The 23,114-nt window shown below is 36.2% G+C and overlaps 1 protein-coding gene across 1 annotated transcript in view; it reads left to right on the top strand.

Annotated features, from left to right (window-relative positions):
• Positions 1–23,114, top strand: part of IRAG2 (inositol 1,4,5-triphosphate receptor associated 2) — a 92,350-nt gene that overhangs the window by 61,283 nt on the left and 7,953 nt on the right. Inside the window, exons 24-32 of the mRNA XM_057556491.1 lie at positions 5,415–5,461; positions 5,566–5,630; positions 5,787–5,894; positions 8,073–8,143; positions 10,997–11,054; positions 13,120–13,174; positions 13,260–13,287; positions 13,553–13,693; positions 18,319–18,453. Of these exons, the coding sequence (XP_057412474.1) occupies positions 5,415–5,461; positions 5,566–5,630; positions 5,787–5,894; positions 8,073–8,143; positions 10,997–11,054; positions 13,120–13,174; positions 13,260–13,287; positions 13,553–13,693; positions 18,319–18,453 (708 nt within the window). The remainder of the gene's footprint in view (positions 1–5,414; positions 5,462–5,565; positions 5,631–5,786; positions 5,895–8,072; positions 8,144–10,996; positions 11,055–13,119; positions 13,175–13,259; positions 13,288–13,552; positions 13,694–18,318; positions 18,454–23,114) is intronic.

The raw sequence follows: 23,114 nt of genomic DNA, 5'->3' as shown, positions 1-23,114 counted from the left end.
TATATATGCCTATATATATCTGCAACAGCTAAATTCTGGCCTAACCAGTCCATGGAAACAAACCAAGTAGGTCATATTTAGAGGAGAGACAAATCTCAGTGCTCTGTTTCCCCACTTGCTGATGAATAGGAAGGCCTTTTTGATTCATGGGGTCCCTTTTCAGCGATTTCCAAGAATCTCTATACTGGTGCCTACCAGTATATCCCAATGTCCTGATCTCACCAACTTGTGGGTCCCAGGGAAGGACACTTAACCTCCTGAGAGATTGTTGGAGATGGTAGTTGGTTTCACCACTCACATCTCTGCAGTCCTTTCTGTTGTCCACACCACCCACAGTCCCTGCCTGCTGCACAGTCAACCTCCTTGGAATGCTGTGTCTGGACCTTTGGTGATCTCCTCTTCCTGGTCGGTAGGGAGATGACTCTCACTTCTTGTTTCAGCACCTTCAGAGCTGGGTCCTACTGTGGTGTTGGGTGGACTCCTTGTGATGCAGTTAAAATTATCCTCTACTTTTCAAGGCAAATAGATAATCCAGCAGGGCTGGCTAGTAGCACAGTCTCCCACTGAATCAGGGCTTGCTGCCCCCTTCAATAGCTAGACCCAGCTGTTCATTTGGCCCAACTTTATCAGTTCTTCCTCACTCTTGGCAATTTCTCTCTGGGGCTCAGTTGTCTCTCCTTATAATCTTTCTTTCCTTATTCACTGCTCCCACCATTGAGTCTGAAGAGCAACCAAAGGATTTCTGGGACTTTGCAAAACTGGACTTGTGATTAGGTACCTGTGTTTGTCCCCAAACACTCCAAGAATTAAGAAGCTTCATGAAAATTACATGACAATGAAACTGATTCTCCCCTCTACCTACTCCAAGCTCAGATTTGACCCCAACAAGACACTTTATAACATATATAAAGTACCTGGTTCATAGTAAACACTCAGAAAATAGCAACTGTAACCATCACCCAGAATCAGAATTATCAGCAGTGTGAAGCTCAGAGGATACAGGTCAGAGGATAGGAAGATGAATTTCTGTTTTCTCTTTGGCTGTTTAAAAAAATCACATACACTAAATATTAAGTGCTTTGCCATCCCTTTGAGGTCTCCTTCATGTCATTACATGTTTTTGCCTAAGATATACTATCACTAGGAGAAGGTGATTTATGAGGCAAAGGACAGAATCAATTTTAAAGTATCTCAGATTTTCTGGCCATTGTCTGTCCTGTTCTCTCAAGCTGTGCGTGGGTGCAGCTTTAATAAACTTGGAGAATAAATAACATTGCCAGTTGCAAAACTGGGACATGTAGAAGTTGGCTGATAACTGTATTACAAATGAACCTCAAAGTGGTGGGTGTGTCCTGTAGATCTGAATGTGTGGTGTCCTTTTAGTTAGAAATTGCAAAAAAAACCCCAAAAAAACAAAAAAAACTTGTGAAGGAATTTCGTTTTATTTAGGTTATAACAGTTGTAATCTTTTGATGTTTAATTTTACATTCTTTTCTTTTTAGAATATTGAAACCAACTTCAAGTCAAGGGCTTTTTTTTTTTTTTAAGTTAGAATAAAATAAGTCTATGTAGACTCCTTTTGTTCGGTTTTTCTTCTTTTCTCAGAAGATCATATTAGTTTATTTGAGTAATGTCAATTGTCTAAAATGGATCTAAAAGTAAAAATTACATCGGTAACATGCATGTTTATTAGTGGAAGGGTTTCTGATCATAAAAATCTATGGATGAAATAGCACTTCATCTAGAAGAGTAACCCTGGGAGATTATCTAGGCCTGTTAACTGCCCTTACTAATATCTTAGAAGTTATTTCTTATTGTTCTTCATATTTTCTATCTAAATACTAAAATAATACTGCTGTGTGTGTGTGTGTGTGTGTGTGTGTGTGTGTGTGTGTGTGAGAGAGAGAGAGAGAGAGAGAGAGAGAGAATATGTGTGTGTGTGTCCTGCATTTGCTGATCTAGCCTGTGGGAGAATGTCTCGCTTTGTTCCACGAGTACTTTAGCTACCCCACCCTACGTTACACTTTTACTCTCAAAAGCAAATGGGCTGGACCACGGATTTTCATGTAAATGTTATGCAGGTTGATATTTGAATGGCTCGAACAGGAAGAACATGCTTCCTGCTCTATGCTGTCGGCATGTGTTAGACTCATTGACTTGAGCCAATCTTCTACATGTAGGTAAGTCTCTCTTCTGAACTTTCTTTTTCTTGCTTTTAGTCAGTTTCTTGATTTTCCTTGGTTTTAAAATATATCCAGTAAATTATCTTTTTTATCATCTGCCCAGATCCTACAGTTGTTGTGTGTGTTAGGTTCTCCTGTGAGTTTAAATAGGGGTGCCTTTTGAAACTGGAAGAAAAGAGCACAATTGTAGAAAGTTTTTGCTGAGTTATTTTTCACCCCCCCTTCACAGGTACAGACACCCTGAGGGGCTGTATCTCCAACTTTCATTAACTATAACCCTAAATTTGGAAGAAAAAAAAATCTCCTTCTTTTGTCTGCTTCTTGTAAGGAGGAAGAAAATGTTAGACCAAATGTATGAAAATCTAGGATTGAGATATGTTGTATATTACGTTGTTTTCTGATTAGTGAGATTTATAAAGATTAATGAATTGGGAATAATATCCAGTAATATCCAATATCCTTGCAACAGAACAATGTAGTAATGTACAGCTACTAAATATATGCCATTTCTCGAAAATCACAGAATTGTTACTTAGTTAATCAATAAATATTTTATGTTTACCAAAAGGTTTCACGTATAAAAAATAGGACAAAAGAAGGGCTTTACACAGACCATTATGGCAAATGAGACTCATTTATAGTATAATGAAAGCAAACTGTATTTTTGCTATATTTATTATTTTGACTTTAAATAATAAACTTTTTTTAAAAAACAAAGTTTACAGAAATAATGTGTTCCCTTTCCCCTAATGCTGGAAATCAGTTTAATTGAATAGAAAATAACTGCATTCTCTTTCATATCTCTTAAATTCAAATACAGGTATTCATGACTCTGGTGTAAGAAGAAATATTTTTCTGACAAAATTAGCTTTTTAGTTAGTGCAATATAATTATTATATATAATATATGTTATTAATTATAGCACAGTAATAAGTTTTTTCAAGCCACACATAATAACAGATTTGTATGTTATGGAGGGTTAAATGGGCCTGATTTTTTTATTATTAAGGAATCAATCCTTGTTGACTTTTATGGAGGATACTTAATGAGACTGAAGAATGTTTAATTTTTTCCTATTTTTATAGCTTCATTTCTTACATATATATGGGCAGATAGTTAAATAAGCATATACTAATTACTAGTGCAATCTATTTAAATATCTTAAGGATAGAGCCAATATCATTTAACTACCTGTGAAGTATAAGGTATAATTTCTCTTCAAAATTTAATGCAAATATTACCCTACTCTGTTCTGTGCATGTTACTTTCCTCTGTGGAATGCTGCTTATAATTTATGAAGTATTTGTTTTGCATATTTGTCTTTCTGACTGGCCTATGAGCTCCTCTGGGACAAGGAATGTATTTTTGGTCTCTCCAACCTTTCTGTTTTGTGCCAGAAACAGCCTTTCACTGTGTCTGGCACAAACTGGGCCTTTGATGAAAGTTGTTGACTTAAATTAAACTGATGTCACAAGAGGCTTCAGTTACATATAGTCTGACACAAAGACATTTAAAGCAGGGACAAAAATGAAATAAAAGAGAAGATTGCCCAACATTTATATGTAGGAGGATTAGGTGTAAATTCTTGCTGTGCAAGTTTGTGGGGTTTTCTAAACATTTGAGGGGAACATTTTAAAAGTTTATATTCAAATCATCTACCAGTCTAAGACAATCATTGCGAAGTCTTTGCCTCTCCAATAGCCTTAGGGTATTTCAGAGACAGTTCTGTTTACAATGAAGAGGACACTGTATTTAGTCTGATTGTTTAGACTGTTTAGAGGCTGACACCACCATTCTGAATACTCCTGAGAAATTACTTTATTCATTGGTTTTACTTTCCCTACCTGAAATAAGTAAATCTTTTTTTTTTTTTTTTTTCCGTAAAACCCACCGCATAAGGTTGTTGGGAGAATTAAATGGGGTGATACATAAAAGGGCTTTTGTAAATTTTAATGTGCTGAACAGATGTAAGCTATTGTTTTTTTGTATTGGATAACTATACATTCAGCAAACTCTTGCTAAACCTTTGTCTTTCTGGGACAATAGTCAGTATTATCTTGGAGAGATTCTAAGTACGGTGTATGATATACGGCATCCCTCCATTGAAAACTGTTGTTGGTTGTGCCAGTTAACAAGAAGCTGTGTGTTTGATTATGGAGTATTTAAATGTCTTCAGTTTTGCATTGTCTGTGCATATTTTGGATATGTCCAAGTGATTTCAGTTTTAATTTATTAAATTTTGATTTCTTTTCCTAAATAAACTGAATGATAATGGAAATATACTTATTATTGAATAGAAAAACTTTTTATTAAAGAGGAACCTGTGTTCCCACTGTATTTTTTGAAAGAGAATAAGTGAACCTAATCTCCTGAAGTTCCCCCCAAATTAGGAACTCTTATTTATTTATTTATTTATTTATTTTTGGCTGTGTTGGGTCTTCGTTTCTGTGTGAGGGCTTTCTCTAGTTGCGGCGAGCGGGGGCCACTCTTCATCGCGGTGCGCGGGCCTCTCACTATCGCGGCCTCTCCTGTTGCGGAGCACAGGCTCCAGACGCGCAGGCTCAGTAATTGTGGCTCATGGGCCCAGCTGCTCTGCGGCATGTGGGATCTTCCCAGACCAGGGCTCGAACCCGTGTCCCCTGCATTAGCAGGCGGATTCTCAACCACTGCGCTACCAGGGAAGCCCCGGGACCACAGTTTTGCTAAGTTCTTTTTGAGCCCCAAGTAAGAGGTGCTGCCGTAGATGTAATCCATCAGATCTTTGAGAATTGGATTAACTTTAAAATGTATTATGTGTCTAGCTAGAAAATTGAGAACCATTTTTAAATCAACAGGCCAAAAGTTTTAAGTTGAGTAATATTTCCATAAATAGAAATGTTGTTTTATGTCCACCTAGAATGTTCTGTTTAAAGAAAACTTAAGTTCATGATATAAACTCTATCTGCCCTTTGAGTTTAGAATTTGTTTTGCCCAAGAATTTAAATTTTCTTTAAATATTGGACTTGTAAGTATACTTAAAATTGGATTTTTTTTTTTTTGCAAGTACAGCTTTGAGGAAGTATGTATATCAGTCTGCCCTGTACCATCCCATTCCCATATCCTCTCCAAAAGAGCAAAGCAAATATGGGTTCATTTAAAACTGTATGAAAATGTTTGCTTAACACAACTTCTCTGGAATGGAAAATGTCAAATTGTTAAACTTGTTTCTCTCTCTTTTTTTTTTATCTTAAGGACAATGGTGTTGAACGCTTATATTCTGAGAGCCTGCCACAGTCCAGGTTTGCTTGTTTGTTTCTGTGTATGACTTGTGATGCATATTCAGTTAATTTCTAAGAGAATTCTTTGGACCAGACACTCTAAAATACTTCTACTTTTTTGACAGGGAATATTCCACCCTACCATCTCCTGGACACACTTCATCCACAGAGAGTACTGTAACTTCAAGTGGTGAGTAGATTAGAAAAGATATAAAAATAGAGTGTTAGTATTATAACTATAAGCTTGGATGTTCTGTGACCTGCTAAGGTGTGTGCAAATGAAAAGGACATAAGCAAATAATCCTTTTGCATAGTATTCATGCTGTTAGTTTCTTCCTGTTGACAGATTCTGGATCAGAAATTTTGCATATGGCTTCTGGTGTCACTGATTGTAAACCACTCTGTGAGAAAGAGGAAGATAAAAGATCAGCTTCTGCTGTGAAGAAGATCAAAGGTAAGCTGTTGAAGGGTTCAAGAATAGTTTCCATTCTAAAACACTAAGCAAACTTGGAAGCTAGTGGAGTAACTATCCTCAGTGGCTCAGTAATACTATTTTATAAAAGAATTTTGAAGACAGTCTGCAGAAAAGAAGTCCAGAGGTGACCATGGCCTTCATATATGACAACGTTACCAACTTTTTTCCAATTCTGTATTTAAAATAAAAATTAAAGTATATTTTAATGGGATTTAAATATTTCCTTATGGCCAAAATCGATTGGACACACCTGAGTCTCAACTGTGACGCAGATGTGGAATCACCTACTTAGGAAATTCTCAGAATCCTAATTAGAATCTACTGGGTTAAAAGGATGGACCGATTAGTGATGGTTCACTCAGGAGGCAGAAATTAACTAGATAACATGTTAGATCCTTTTCTGCCATTTGAGTCTGAAAATAAAGTGCTTATTCTCAACCGTTCCCAGTGAGACATCACTACAGTTGACACTCATAGGAAACATAGGCTCCCATTCCAACCAAAAACACCAATCAAGGAAAATTCATCTAATGTTTAAATTGGACAATTAAATTTGAGATACAGGTGCTAAGTTAAAGGAGCTGTAAAATTGTAGAAATGGAATCCATTCCTTCAGTTGACAGAAGAATATCTTTATATTCTACCTCACACCAAATAAGAAAAATTTTAATTAAAACTGCACCAGGATACTATTTTTTACCTGTCATGTAGACAAAGATAAAAAATTAGATTGCACACTGTTGGTAAGGTTGTTGGGGGAAGAAGAATTCTCATACACTGCTTCAGGGAATGTAAATTATTGTAATTAGTAGGGAGAGGAATTTGATAATATCTACCCAAAATTTAAATGTACATATGCCATGATAAAACAATTTGGTTTCTGGGACTTTATCCTGTAGATCTAAGTACATACATATTATATGACATATATGGAAGTTTATTTACTGCAGCATTGTTTGTAATAACAAAATATTGGAAACAAGTTAACTATCAGTAGAAGACTAATTAACGTATTTTGGCATATCCATGTAATGGAATACTAGTATACATCTGTAAAACATATATAAGGAAACTTTTTTCTTGAAAGGATATCAAAGAACTATTTTGGAGGGTGGTGGGGAAATGCCAAAGTACAAAACATTATGTATTGCATGTAAAAATTTGTGGAAAAAAAATAGAAAAAAGTTTTTGTGTATATATAAAATATCTCTGCAAGGCTAGACAAAAATTTGTAACATTGTCTATGAGGAGGTAAAGTAGGTTTCTGGCAGGCGTGATGGGAGGGAAAATTTTCACTGGAAAACAATTTTACACTTTTTCATTTATGGGCCATATGAATCTACTATCTGTTTTAATTTTTTTTTTAAAGAACTAAAATAAAAATTCCATAGGGAAAAATTTTATATCCCTGAAGAAAGGGGTTACCATTTTGCTCTTATTTCCATGTAAATTAAAAAAATCTAATACATCCTTTAACTATTCGGTTTCTGTTTTCTTAAAAAGAAAGAAACAAAATCTGACTATAGCCGCTGACCTTTGTGCCTGCACTGAACTAAAGTCAGGACAATAGATCATGTGAAGAGGAAAATCATCATCAAGTACATTACAATACAAATAAACAAAGGGAAATTACAAAAAGGAATGGCATAAATTAAAAGTGCATCTTTTCTTCTTAGTTTGATTACATTTTATTTAGAAAGATACTGTGTTTTGGAAGGATATACTTTGTTATCAGCCTTGCATATATAATTGTTAAAAACTTGTGTGTCAATCTACAAAAAAAAAGCTACTAAGTTACTAATTGTTCATCCTTCTTTCATTCAGTTTCTGTAATTATTCTAGTAATGTGTTTGATTTAAAAAAGCAGCAGTAGCTGCTTTTTATTTTTAAAACCCTACTGTTTGAAGGCCATTTATACAGGTATTCATTTCTGTTAAGAAATCTTATATGGCTAGCTTCCTTGGGAACTTTAACTGGCCTAATCCTGATTCTAAATGAATGGACACAAAGTTTTTTAGTACAAAATTTGTCTCACGTGTTAAGCACTTTGCCACTTACTACTCCGCCCGCATTGCCACCCTCACTATTCCTTCCTCTTTTACTCGCTACTACTCCCCCTGCCCCCAACACTGTTGATGTGTTTCCTCCTTCTTATAGGTGGAAGTCCAGCTCCTGAAAATATTGCACTCCAAGGCTCTGTGAGTGAAGAAAAAATCATGTCAAATCAGGTAAGGAAATATATGCATGTTAACAGTAAAAGTAATGATATGTTGCAATGATATTTAGAACTGTCCCTTTAAGTTTGCAAAGTACTCTTAAAAGCACTATTGCATTTTATCCTTTCCAAATATTATGAGGTTAATAGCATTTAGTTATACTAATATTGTATAGATGAAGAAGTTGAGGCCAAACCATCCAGAGTCACTCAGTAGACTCAGGTAGGACCTCCTGACTCCACACTGATTTTTCTTTCATTCATTCATGCATTCATTCACTCATTTATTCATCAAAGGTCTGCTGGAAACAAGCTAAATATCTATCTGAAGAGTACTCTTAAATAAATGAAGGCATTAATAAATAAGGCTAAACAAAACAGTGATATCTATCTTAAAGATGTGTTGTAATTAATGGAAGAAACATACAATTACTCAGTAATTAGACTGGTCAGCGATATGAAAGAGAAATGGTTGGGGTGAGGGGACAGAAGAGGTGTCATGGAGGAGGTACCTAGTGAGTGGTATCGAATGTTATATAGGCACATGGCAAACTGCTATAAAACATTATAAGGATGAATATTTAAATGTTTATAGAAAAATAATTAAATTCCTTTCCTTAAAGAGAAGGCATATCACCACTGGTATGAATTTATAATTATTTGAAGAGTAACTTACAGACTATAGGCAATTCTACGTTCCTTCAAGGGTCTTATTTATACATCAGCCCCTCTCTGTATTCTATGTGCGGAGGTGTGTGTGTGTGTGTGTGTGTGTGTATTATTATTGTTTTCCCCTCAGTGTATAAACATTCTTTTAGTTAGGCCTATTTGATTACAAGAAACAGAGACTCATGCAACTAACTCAGGTTAAGAGAAGGTTGTGGCAAGTATACATTGGAGGTAATAAGGTAGATAAAAATTTTATACTATTCTTGTCTGAAGGGAGTAGAGTAATTGGATATGTGATTTGGGATAATTCTTTGTAGTGTAAAGTATATATAAAGCGTAGTGTTGGCTAGCACACATGCCAAAAGTGGTTGCCCCTTATAAAAAATGGACAGAGGAAAATTCAAGTCCTCTAGTCTTTCCTAGCTCATCTCAAAAAAAAAAAGAAATAAAAAAACTTTTAAAAATAATGGATTAGAAAATGTAGTAATGGAGGTGGAGAATTGGTTAGAATGCTATATAATAATTCAGGCAAGAAATGAAGATAGCATGAATTTAGTGATGATGGAAAAAAATGAGACTAACTTGAGAGATACTTGAGGTATAGCATTCACAGTACATGATAACTGATAATCGGGGGTCTGGGAAAAGGTCGATACCCAGGTTTATGGCCTAACCTACAGAATGAATAGAATAACGTGAGAGTAGGAGCGAGTAAGAAGAATTTGTGGGGTAAATTTAATTTAATTTAATTTGAGATAAGTCAAGTTTCAGGTTGATATGAGACATCATTAATACCGTGTAAGGAGATTTTATAGATAACTATATACCCATATTCATAAACTCACCCGTGGGACTTTCAGGAGCAGACACATATTTGTGAGTTATCAGCAAAGAACCAAGCAGGTGGATGAGATTCCCCAAGGAAGGAGGGCAGGCAGAGAGAGCACAGAGGATAATGGACTCTTGATGATTCCATTGCCTAATAAGAGAAGGCAATGGTGGAGGAGACCAAGAAGGAGCTTTGTAGTGATGGGGAGACATCAGGAGAGGGGAACCAAGGGATGAAAAAACTTCAAGAAGGAGGGGATTATAGATTGATTTGGATGCCACAGTGAGGTCACATAAGATAAAGACTGAAAATTATCCATTGGATTTGGCAGTAGGGAGTTCACTGATAACTGGGGAGAGCAGTTTCCTTGGAGCATTGGGTGCAGGGACAGAGTAGTTCACTGATCACAAATGGGAGATGAGGAACTAGAAACAGCAACTGTGGACAACTCTTCCCAGAAGAAGTGTAGCCAGGAAGCGCAGGAGTGGAAGAAAATGCCATAGCCGGAAGATGTCACAGGGTTGAGGGGGGATTAAAAAAACTTGAGTATGTACATATTGATAAGGATGATCCAGTGTTTTACCTGTATTATTTCATTTGTTACATTTTATCAAAATCTTAGTTTTCAGTTGTCCAAAAATTACATGACATGGTATCAAGGGCCCTACCAAGGAAATTTGTCTTGGCCTTATTTTTTATGGAAAATTTCTGAGAATGTTGAATAATAATTATCCTAAAATAATTGTATACCTATAGCTTCTCCTTTAGATTTCCCCAGGCAGTATAGTGCAACTCTCCTATTATGGTGATTCTTGTATAGATACATTTGTAGGACAGTTGGTCAATGACCTTAAAATATATTCAGATGGAGTAAAAGCCAAACATAGCACAAACTTAGCAGCTATTTTGCCATAATTTCCCCAACAATCCATCTGGAAAGCTGCGTGTGATCGTCCTAGATCACCGCCCCCTCTTCATCCATTCAGTCCTATCTCTCCCTCAAGCTCCAGCTTGTTCCTTGTCTGCAGAGACTTTCCATGCTTCTCAAGCCATGGTGTTGCTCTCTTCCTTTTGCAAAGCACATATTTATCTATCTCTCATTTACTTGGCAATTAATCCTAGTTTGCTTTGAAGTAACTTGTATCATGATTGCAGCTTTTCATGTACTTCTGTTCTTTATGCCTCAGCTAGGTTAGAAACCCCCTTGGAGTCAGTCCTCTTTTCTTCTGAATGCCTAGCACAGTTCTTTGCATACTATAGAGTGTTTTTTTGAACAGGGTAGGCAGGAGAGGACAGGAAGTCGAGAAATGATTGGTTATGAAGGATTTCCACTCTATGTTCAGCAATAAAATCTCTTTATGATTTTAGGAAGCCAAAGGGGAACCAGAAACAATAAATGAGCACAGAAAAGAATGTGTGGCAGGAGGTAAGGAATGTTCTCTTCCAACCCCCATGTGAACTTTTATTCCCTGCTGGTATGTTTTATGGATGAAATCTTTCTGAGTAAAGATATGGCATCTACAACTCTGCATCTCTAGATAAAATCAGCCAAATAGAACTGATTTTGATTCAATTTGTAGCGTTTTCAAAAGGCCATATTTATGCTACATTGCCTGTTAAGCTCAGAGGTCTTGTAATAACTAGTGCCCTATTGTGAACTAAGAACCATGCCAATGTTGTAGCAAATTCTAAGCTCTACTCTGAGATTTTTTTATTGTTCCACCTAAAAGCAAATAAGCCAGTATTTGAAGAATGAGTGCTAATATGCTTCTCTCCCCATCTCCCTTCTGTTAGGATAGAATAGTGAATAGAGTTCTGGCTTTGGAGTCACTCACTCTATGCTTGGTCATGCTCTTCCTTGCTGTGACTTTGGCAAGCTATTTAACCTTGAGTCTTAATTTCTTCATCTGCAAAGTGGAAATGATGAGTTAAAAAAAAAAAAGTACCCTTTATGAAATATAGACTGTACTAAGTACTAGGCTAAATTCTCTATATGCATAGTTTTATTTAGTTCTCCCCAATACCTGTGTGAGCTAGGTAAGCTGCAATTCGGTTTCCTAGCCTATAAACTGTAGATAAGAACGGTACCCACTACAGAAGGTTAGCTGTGAGGATTGAAGAAATTATGTAAAAAGCATTTAGAAAAGAGCCTGATAAAAGTTCTCATAAAAGTTAGCTACTATAGAAAAATTATCCTTATTTTGTAGATGGTTTGATGAAGTTGTGACTTGTTCCAGGTCACTTAGTTTTAAGGATCAAAGTGTCGACTGAAAAAAAATGCACAACCTAAAAGTTGAGAATTATGTTTTATCCGCAGATTTACTGAGGACTTAAACCTGGGATGTAGCCTCTCAGATAGCTCTGAGGGACTGTTCCAAAGAGGTAAGGGAAGAGACAGGACATACAGGAGATTTTGCAAAACAAAACAAAACAAAAAACCACCAGGTAGTCCAACATCAAAAGATAACTGCTAATTATAAAAAAACCCAGACATCTCAAGTTAATGAATTTAGCCCTTTTCTATGTATGGGAAGATGCAAGAGTCTGGGCTTATTGAAATCATTCCTTTGATATATAGGGACAGTATCCTGCTTTTCTCCATCTTAAATCCCCTCAGGGTGCACCGCAGCTACGGTGGCTGATGGCTTGATGGCCACAACATCATTTGTTTACTGAATGGCAGGCCACATTCTTTGTCCACAAAAGCTAGGATTTAAACCAGATCTTTTCAACTCTATACTTAATGCTCTTAATAACTATTATTGTCTTCTTTGTGAAGTAGTCATGAAGAGTATCATTAATATGTATAAAGAGCTTTGTTCTGGGACTGGCATATAGTAAACCTGTGGTAAATGATTGATATCGTGTTTATTGTTGCTGTTATTATTAGCAGTATTATTATTATTATTATTATACTATTGTTACTACTCCTAGTACTACTACTACTACTACCCCAATACCTGTGTGAGCTAGGTAAGCTGCGATTCAGTTTCCTAGCCTATAAAGTGTAGATAAGAACGGTACCCACCACAGAAGGCTGGCTGTGAGGATTGAAGAAGTTATGTAAAAAGCACTTAGAAAAGTGCCTGATAAAAGATCTCATAAAAGTTGCTGGTTTTAAATCCTTGGTCCACAGGAAAACCAGGGTACCAGCTGAAGCTATGCATTTGACCATGGAATCAAATCAAATAAACATTCAAACGCAGAAGGAACAAATTGGGCTGTCCCTTGACTCTGAGACATCTTCAGGTTTTCAAAGACTATTCACGTGCTGAAGTGTGAGCCAATAATTTCAACATGATTGTGATCCCCAAAGCGTAGCATAACATTATCTTATATTTAAGCAAATGCATTATTAGCTGGTGATCTTCTCAGACATATTTCAATGAACGCCTTTGTTTAGTGGAGGGAGGCCATAACCACATTGGATTGAATGTGCCTGTAGCTGTTAAGCCTGTTTAACCAAATACTATCTTACTGTCTTTTAATAGGCGCTGCTGTTTCCTCTCTTCCTGTGAAGTCAGTTAACTTTAGACAAAGTGACAAGTAAGCTCCTCCTCATACAGCATGCTCACATTTTTTGCTTTTCTGTTGAACTATGTTTGAATAAGTTCTTTCTCTTATCTTACAGCACTTCTGCTAATGAGAAGGAGGTGGAGGTAAGTTTCAAGCAGATGTTTTTTCCTTTAGTAAAAAAATACATGTTTCAGACTCACTCGCCTGCAGTCCCTGCGAGCTTTTGCACGCGCTTATCGTACATTTGGTGTCTGTCTGGCTTGGCCATGAAAGCGCAGGGAAAGCCTATGCATGCCAGCATTATGTCACTGGGAGGAGAAAGAAATGCCTCAGTGTAATTTGGTATTAAACTGGAAATTTGACTACATCCAATGTTCTCTCCTCACCCTCACATTATTTTGACAACAGGCCGAATTTCTCAGGTTATCTTTGGGATTTAAATGCGACTGGTTCACCTTGGAGAAAAGAGTGAAGCTTGAAGAAAGATCCCGTGACTTGGCAGAAGAAAATTTGAAGAAAGAAATCACTAACTGTTTAAAACTGTTAGAGGTGAGACTCATAACATTTGGGGACTACACATTCGGTTGTATTATTAATAAAGTTTTCAAAATTACGTAAGAGTTTACTTGTATGACTAAAACCAACACTGGGTACCAAGCCCTGCCTGACTCAAATGTGAATTAATAGGAGGTAAGAATTCAGGATCAGGCTAAGATAAAAGGTTCACCAATAGGAGGGTATAAGCAATAAAACAAATAAATGTCATTTAAAGTAGTTATGTGAATCTTCTGCCATCTCTCTGTATCTTCAAATAGATTTCAGGCAGAAGAGTAATTACGCAGAAAACTGAGCAATAGGAGATAATATCAATGTTAAGCTTCAAAGAAGAGAATCAAAAGACGATTTCCATTTAATTAACTGAAGAAAGAGAATGGTGACATTTCAGTCTTGTCAGATAATGGGCAAACCTTCTGTAAGGTACACAGAAATGTAGCAACTACTATTATTCTTCTGCTTTGTGAAGTCACCATAAATATATGGATGGGTTGGAAAATTAAGGGGGTTCATTTTGGAAAAAGAAAATAAAAATATAGAAACCATATTCTGTTTTTTACTGTGGTTAAAAAAACACATAATGTAAAATTTACCATATTAACCATTTTAAGTGTACATCAGTAGTGTTGAGTATATTCACGTTGTTGTGAGATAGATCTTCAGAACTTTTTCATCTTGCTTACTGAAACTCTATAGCCATTAAACTATTCCCCTTTTGCCCTTCTCTCAGCCCCTGGTAATCACCATTCTACTTTCTGTTTCTATGAATTTGACTACTTTAGATAGCTCATGTAAGTGGAATCATATAGTATTTGTCTTTTTGTAACTGGCTTATTTCACTTAGCATAATGTCTTCAAATTCATCCATGTTGTAGCATGTGGCAGGCCTTCCTTCCTTTAAGGCTGAATGAAATATTCCATTGTATGTATATACCACATTTTGTTTATCCATTCATTTATTGATGGACATTTGAGTTACTTCCACCTCTTGGCTATTGTGAACATTGAATATTGTTGCTATGAACATGGGTGTGCAAATATCTCTTCAAGACCCTGCTTTCAATTCTTTTAGAAATATGCCCAGATGTTGGATTGCCGGATCATATGGAGTTCTATTTTAAGTTTCTGAGGAACCACCATACTGTTTCGCACAGTGATGTTACCATTTTACAATCCTACTAACAGTGCACCAAGGTTCCAATTTCTCTACATCCTGGCCAACATGTTATTTTCTGTTTTCTTTTTTTTTTAATTAATTAATTTATTTTTGGCTGCATTGGGTGTTCGTTGCTGTGTGCAGGCTTTCTCTAGTTGCAGTGAGTGGGGCTACTCTTTGTTGTGGTGCACCGGCTTCTCATTGTGGTGGCTTTTCTTTGTTGTGGAGCATGGGCTCTAGGCGCACAGGCTTCAGTAGTTGCAGCACATGGGCTCAGTAGTTGTGGCTCGTGGGCTCTAGAGCACAGGCTCAGTCATTGTGGCGCACAGGCTTAGTTGCTCCGCGGCATGTGGGATCTTCCTGGACCAGAGCTCGAACCCGTGTCCCCTGCATTGGCAGGTGGATTCTTAACCACTGCACCACCAGGGAAGTCCCTATTTTCTGTTTTCTGATAGTAGCCATTTAATAGGTGCAATGTGGTATCTCATTGTGGTTTTGATTTGCATTTCTCTGATGATTAGTATTGTTGAGCATCTTTTCATATGCTTATTGGCCATTTGTATATCATCTTTGGAAAATGTCTAAGTCCTTTGCCAATTTTAAAATAGGATTTATGATTTGCAAATATTTTCTCCCATTACATAGGTTGCCTTTTCATTCTGTTTATTATGTCCTTTGATGCACAAAAGTCTGTAAGTTTGATGTAGTGCTATTTGTCTATTTTTGCTTTTGTAACCTATGCTTTTGGTGTCATATTCAAGAAATCATTGCCAAATATGATGTCATGAAGATTTCCCCCTATGTTTCCTTCTAGAGTTATATAGTTTGGGGTCCTACATTTAGGTCTTTAATCCATTTTGAGTTGATTTTTGTATATGGTGTAAAATAAGAGCCCAACTTTACTCTTTTGCAGTTTTCCAACATCATTTGTTAAAGAGACTATCCTTTCCCCATTTTGTAGTCTTGGCACCCTTGTCAAAGATCATTTGACCATATATGTATAGGTTTATTTCTGGGCATGCTATTCTGTTCCACTGGTCTGTCTTTATGCCAGAACCATACTGTTTTGGTTACTGCATCTTTGTAATGTGTTTTGAAGCCAAGACATGGGATACCTTTATCTTTGTACTTCTTTTTCAAAATTGTTTGGCTCTTTAGGGTCCTTTGAGATTCCATATGAATTTTTCAATTTCTGCAAAAAATGCCTTTGGGATTTTGATAGAGATTACATTGAATCTGTAGATTGATTTGAATAGTATGGACATCTTAACAAAATTAAGTCTTCCAGTCCATGAACACAGGATGCCTTCCCCTTTGTGTCTTCTTTCATTTTTTCAGCAATGTTTTGTAGTTTTCAGTGTACAAGTCTTTCATCTCCTTGGTTAGGTTTATTCTCAACTGTTTTATTTTTTTGGATGCTATTGTAAGTGGAATTATTTTCTTAATTTCCTTCTTAGATGGTTCACTGGTATTGCATAGAAATGCAATTGATTTTTGTCTGTTGATTTTGTATCCTACAACTTTGCTGAATTTTTTTATTAGTTCTAACAGTCTTTTTGTGGAATCTTTAGGGGTTTCTTTATGTAAGATCATGTCATCTGTGAACAAAGATCATTTTACTTCATCCTTTCCAATATGGATTTTTTGAATATACTTTTTTACTTGCCTAACTGCTCTGGATAGAACTTCCAGTACTAAGTTGCATAGAAGTGGTGAGAGTAGGCATCCTTGCCTTGTTTCTGATCTTAGAGGAAAAACTTTCAGTCTTTCACCATTGAGTATGATTTTAGCTGTGGGTGTTCATATATGGCCTTTATTATGTTGAGATAGTTTCCTTGTATTTCTGTTTTTTTGAATATTTTTATCATGAAAGGTGTTGAATCTTGCCAAATGCTTTTCTTATCAATTTAGATGATCACGGGATATTTATCCTTCATTCTGTTAATGTGGTGTATTGCACTGATTGATTTTCATATGTTGAGCCATCCTTACATTCCAGGAATAAATCTCACTTGGTCATGGTGTATAATCCTTTTAATGTGCTATTGAATTCAATTTGCTAGTATTTTGTTGAGGATTTTTACATCACTATTCATAATGGATATTGGTCTGTAGTTTTCCTGTAATGTTGTTGTCTGGCTTTGGTATCAGGGTAATTCTGGCCTCAGAGAATGAACTTGGAAGTGTTCCCTCCTCTTCAATTTTTTGCAAGAGTTTCAGGAGGATTGGTATTAACTCTACTTTAGCTGTTTGATAGAATTCTCCAGTGAAACCATCTGGAACTGGACTTTTCCTCTTTGGGAGATTTTTTTTTTCTTTATAACTGCTTAAATCTCCTTACTAATTATAGGTCTACTCAAAATTTCTATTTCTTCATGATTAAGTTTTGGTAAGCCATATTCTGTTTGACTAACAACTAATATATGCTCTTCTCTTTCTAACTAATGGTGGTTATTTAAACTGCAGTAAGAAACTGTATGTTTGACAATGGTCATTCCAGTTGTTAGCAACTTTCCAGTTGCAACTCATACATATCTGCCTGTTTCAGAAGTGGCTGCTATTCATTGAGCATCTACTGTGTGACAAGCAATTGGCATCTATTACCTCTCATGTCACAATATTCCTGGAAAGAAGATGTAGTTGTCTCCATCTGACAGATGAGGAAAAAGCAAATCAGAAAGCTTGATATTATAACATTTGTAGAATTAAGATGCAATTTATAGTCAATGATGCCTTATGGTTTTATTGGCAGCACTTTTCTTTTCTGATGCTATACAAAATTTATGGTATTTTAGACATGGGCAAGTATTAGAAATTTGCTTATGATCACACAACTAATGAGCAATGGCTTGTTGGCTTCCAAATATGCTGTTCTCTTAATTCTTTCTCCACTCCAGTGAAACAGATGGCCTTCCATCTGGAAAGCCATCATCTTCGTTCAAGGGCACAGGTTTGAGATAAATATTCATAAGGCAATGAAGGCGTACAGGCCTAACCAGCCCAATCTCACCTTGTCGTCAATGGAAGAGCAAATATAGTAATCAGAGTCATATCTAATTCGAGTATATTTTTACTACTTTTCTTAAAAGTTCAAACTATGATCTTCATATAGTGCATTCAGTTCATTTATAGGCATAATTTCTTTACCATTGCCAATTAATTACATCCCATCCTATTAATTGTAGAAGAAAGATATAAATACACATGAAGGAGTAGCAAATTTGGGAAGTAAAGAAGGAAGGGATCAAAAATAGTATAAAAGGCTTTGTGAATACCTGCATAGGTCTACCTCATAACCAACGAAGGTATTAATATTTCAGTATCATTCATTATTGGTCTTTGCTGCTGCTTTTCACCTTCCACAACGATAATAGATTCATGTGCATTTACAATATAGTCAGTGTTAGAATCACTTGCTGAATACTTGGGTTGTATACTTTTTAATACTTTACTTTCTGTGCAGTCTTTAACACCTCTTTGTGAAGATGACAGCCAAGCCCAGGAAATCATTAAGAAGCTGGAGAAGAGTATAACGTTCCTCAGTCAGTGCACAGCACGAGTGGCCAGTAGGGCTGAGATGTTAGGAGCCATTAATCAGGTAATTTGTCTCCCTTTCTCCAGTTACAATGAAATTACTAAAAGTGGATTACATTTCTAGGAAAAAACTATATTTGATCATTTCAGAATGTTCTTGATATTTTCCTATTTTAAACAATGCTACAATAAATATCCTTGTTTACGCATCTTTGCACACTCATTCATAGAGAAGTAGATTTTCAAAATTTTCTTTGTGGGAAAATCTGGGGAGACTTTAAATTTTTGAATCTCTACCTAAACAAACTTGTTAAAATATATTTTCCTAAGAAGGAGACATTTCACTGTGATGATAGTTTTAGTCTGAACATTTGTTATACACTTCTAATATTCTAGTTTCTTTTTAACCCCTCGCCAGGTAGTAATATTCTTTGTTTTATTTTTATTAAAGTTACTTATGTGCATAGCTTTTTTAAAAAAAGTCAAGTAGTTCTCAAAGCCTTCTTATCCCATTTTGCATGTTCCAGAGCAACAACTTTCAACTCTTTTGGTTTGTTTTTTATTAATATTCATATCTCCAAATAATATGCTTATACTGTCACTAAGTGATTTGTTTTCAGTTTTAGATATTTATTGGTTTCCTACTAAAAAGATGAATATTTATTTATCAATCTTTCCCCCTCACACCTTTTCACTGTCTTTCACCTTATTGTTGATCTCTCTTCTTTCCTAACTGAGCTTAAATTCCATGGTCAAACACAACATTTGCTCCCTTGCACGAACCCTCAACACTTTTCCTTCTCTTGTTTTCTTTTAATCATTAGGAAAATCTACAACCTTGTTTTAAGTCCATTTCTCCACCTGATTATACCTGCATAGCTGGAAAACCTCACACCTCTATGCTGACTGAGTTCCTTTGAAATTCATCGCAAACCTCAAGTGGTCCTTGGGGCTTCCCATCTTTCACACTTTCTCCTGTCTCCTCAAATCACCATCATGTCCTCCCCTCTCTCTCTGTCAAATAATGACTTTGTTTCTTAACTCAGTAAGAAAGTTGAGGCAGTCAGAAGGGACCTGCCAAAAACTCTGAACCTACAAGCACCTAAACCCTTGACATTGCCTTCCTTCCTGGTACGAAAGATGAGTTGTCTCTCATCCTATCCATGGCTAACCGTCCCACCTGTATATAAGATCTCATCCCTTATAAATTACTCAGAATCTTGGGACCCAGTTCTCCCTGCATTCTTCCATCTCCAGTTTTTCCCCACGCTACTGAATCATTCCCATCAACACACAAATACGTTGTTTTTAAGACAGGAAAAATAACACAAAACAAACACAAACAAAAAACATCTTTCACTCTTTCTCCTTTGGCTACCACCCTGTTTCTCTGTTCCCATTTTTAGCAAATCTCCTCAACAGAATTGTGCTCACTGTTTCCAATTTCTCTCCTCCCAGTCTCTCTGAAGCATATTCTAGTCAGCCTTAACCTACTCATTTTCCTTAACCTGTCTGCTACATTCAACACGGCTGAGCTCTTCCTCCTCCTGGAAACACTCTCCTCACTTGGTTTCCAGGTACCACAGTCTCCTGGTCCTTCTCTCTACATCATGGGCCAATCCCTTCCAGACTCCTTTATGGGTCCCACCCTTTCTCCCAGCCCTCTTAATCTTGATGGGCCCCAGAGATTCACCTGTGCACGTCTGATTTCCATCGTCACTCAATTCCCATACTATCCCATGTAGTCAACTGATGACTCCCCAATTCACACACTTATCCCAAACCTCTGCCATGAGTTTCAGACTAGAATCTGCTACTGTTGATGTAGCTTGGAAGTTTGATAAACAACTTAAGCTTAACACATCCAAAAATAAATTGTTGACAGTCCCTCCAAAAACTGTTCCACACATAGTCTCCTCACCTCAGTAAAGGGCAACTCTGTCCTTCCAGTTGCTGGGGCTGGAAAACCTTGGGGGTAATTCTCAACACGTTTCTCTCACACGCCACATCTAATCCTATGGACAATCCTATTCACTTTACCATCAGAACATGTCTGGAATTCAACCACTCATTTCCCTCTCCACAGCTACCACCTTAATCTAAGCCACCATTCTATTTTTTCCCAGATTACTACAATATCTTCCTACATGGTCTTCTTGTCTCCATCTAAATCCAATCCCCACACCACCCCCATAGTCACTTCTCAATAAAACAGCCAGAATAATCCTTTTAAAACTTAAGCCAGATCATGCTACTTTTTTTTTTTTCATGTTACTTATTGGTTCAAAGCCCTCCAGTGGCTCCTCATTTTTTTCATAATAAAACCCAAAGTCCTTATGATGGCTTAGAAAGATCTACATGATTCCCCTGCCTTCTTACCCCTTGGACTTTATTTTCTGCGACTGTATTCCTGGGTTATTGCACACCAGCCACATGAGACTCGTTTCTGTTCATCATGCTGCCAACTCAGGCCCCCAGTCCTAGCTGTTCCCTATGCCTAGAATATTTTTTCCTCCAGGTGTCCACATGTCTTAGCCCTCACCTTCTCCAAGTCTTGTTCAAATGTCACCTTCATAGAATAGCCCAGCTGACCACCTGAGCTCCCTTGTAAAATTTCAACCCCTTCCACCCCAGAGCTTCTGATCCTCCCTTTCCCTGTCTTTTTTCATAATGCTGATCACATTTTAGCATATTATTATGTTTTACTGACGTCTTATTTGTTGTCTATCTCCTCCCACTAGAATATAAGCTCCATGAAGGCAGGAATATGTGTCAGTATGGCTCACTGCTTGTCTCCCCAATGCCTAAAATGTGCATAGCAAGTACTCAAAAAGTTTTTGTTAAATGAGGGAGTATATGACAACAAAAGCAAAAGCAATAGCAAAAGAATAGATAAATTGGACTTCCTCAAAATTAAAAACTTTTGTGTATCAAAGGACATTATCAAGAAAGTAGAAAGATAATCTACAGAATGGAAGAAAATATTTGAAGATCATATATCTGATAACGGTCTAGTATTCAGAATATATAAAGAATGCTTGCAGCTTGACAGAAAGAGAAAAAACCCAATTAAAAAATGCAAATAAGACTTGAATAGGCATTTCCCTAAAGAAGATATACAAATGGCCAATAAGCACATGAAAAGATGCTTAATTATTAGGGAAATAAAAATCAAAACCATAATGATATACCTCTTCACACCCACTAGGATAGCTATAATAATAGAAAAAGAAAGGAAGGAAGAAGGAAAATAGTGTTGACAAGGATGTGGGGAAATTGCAATATTATTATCGTATTATTAATATATTATTAGCCATTAAAAGGAATGAAGTATTGATACATGCTACAATGTAGATGAATCTGGAAAAATTTATGCAAACTATAGGTGCTAGACACAAAGGTCACATATTATATAATTCTATTTATATATACTATCTAGAATGGGTAAATCTTTAGAGAAAGGTAGAAGATTGGTGTTTGCTAGGTTTTGGGGAGGGGTGAGTGGGGAGTAATTGCTTAGTGGGTATGGGGTTTTACTTTGGGGTGATAAAAATGTTTTGGAACTAGATAGAAGTGGTGGTTGCACAACACTGTGAATGTACTAAATGTCACTGAATTGTTCACTTTAAAATAGTAAATTTTATATTGTGAATTACACATCAATATAAAAAAAAGAAAAAAGAAAATGAATGCATTTTGTCAGGTTCAAATTCAAACAAAACTGTAAATAGATGTTTTTGAGACAATTGGGGAAATTTGAATATGGATTAGATGATACGATGTTTCTGTTAATGTTGTTAGAAGTGATCATGGCATTGTGGTTATTTAAGACAACACACTCCTATTTTGTTTTTTTTTAGATACTTACTGAAATGTTTATGAGTAAAACAGCATGATGTCCATCACCTGTACTTAAAAAGAAATAGCATTCAAAATTTGAGATGAAACTCATATAGCAAAATGTTGGTGGTTCTTGAAACTGGTTAATAGATATGTGTGGGCTTATTGTGTACTTTTTGTGTCTGTTGAAATTATCATAATAAAAATTTTTTAATTAAAAAAAGTGGATGAATAATATTAGATCTATATTATCTGTAAACATTATTATGCCTGTGTAAATTCTATTCATAGCAGAGAATAGCAGTCTTTTCCTTCTTTGCACAATGTTCATGTTCTTCGTGGAGTTAATCATTTTCCTTTGCCATGATTGTTATGCTTAGTTTTCTATTTACTTATCTCTAATTTATTCTCAGCCTCTCCCAGGGAGTCTAGATCTCACAATACATTCAAACTCATCAGGTATTCTGGCAATTTCTTCATTGAGATGTTGCTTCCAGAGATTTTTGACCTGTCAATCTCAACTGACTGTTCTTCAGGCTCACCACAGAAGTCTTAGGAATTCTTAAATGAAGATTTCTTTCACTTCTTTCTTGAGTTGAATCCCATTTCCTGAATCCCATACCTCCTTCTTTGCTGGTTTACTTTTTTATTTTGGTGGAACATCTCACGTGTTTTTCTGAGGGAAAGAATGCCTGGGAGGTAAACTTTTTAAAATGTTATATAACTGAAAATGGCTTTATTCTTTATGACTTTATGGTACCTGGGTGATGGATTCTAGGTTAGAAATCATTTCCTTCATAATTTTTCATCTTCTTCTTAGCTTCTGGAGTTGCTATCAAACTTTGATGCCATTCTGACTCTTGAACTTTTGTTTATAACCCCTTT

The sequence above is a fragment of the Balaenoptera acutorostrata genome, chromosome 11, assembly GCF_949987535.1.
Source record: "Balaenoptera acutorostrata chromosome 11, mBalAcu1.1, whole genome shotgun sequence".
Lineage (NCBI taxonomy): Eukaryota > Metazoa > Chordata > Mammalia > Artiodactyla > Balaenopteridae > Balaenoptera > Balaenoptera acutorostrata.
Note: the sequence above shows the minus strand (reverse complement) of the source record. Positions and strands in the feature narration are given on the sequence as shown.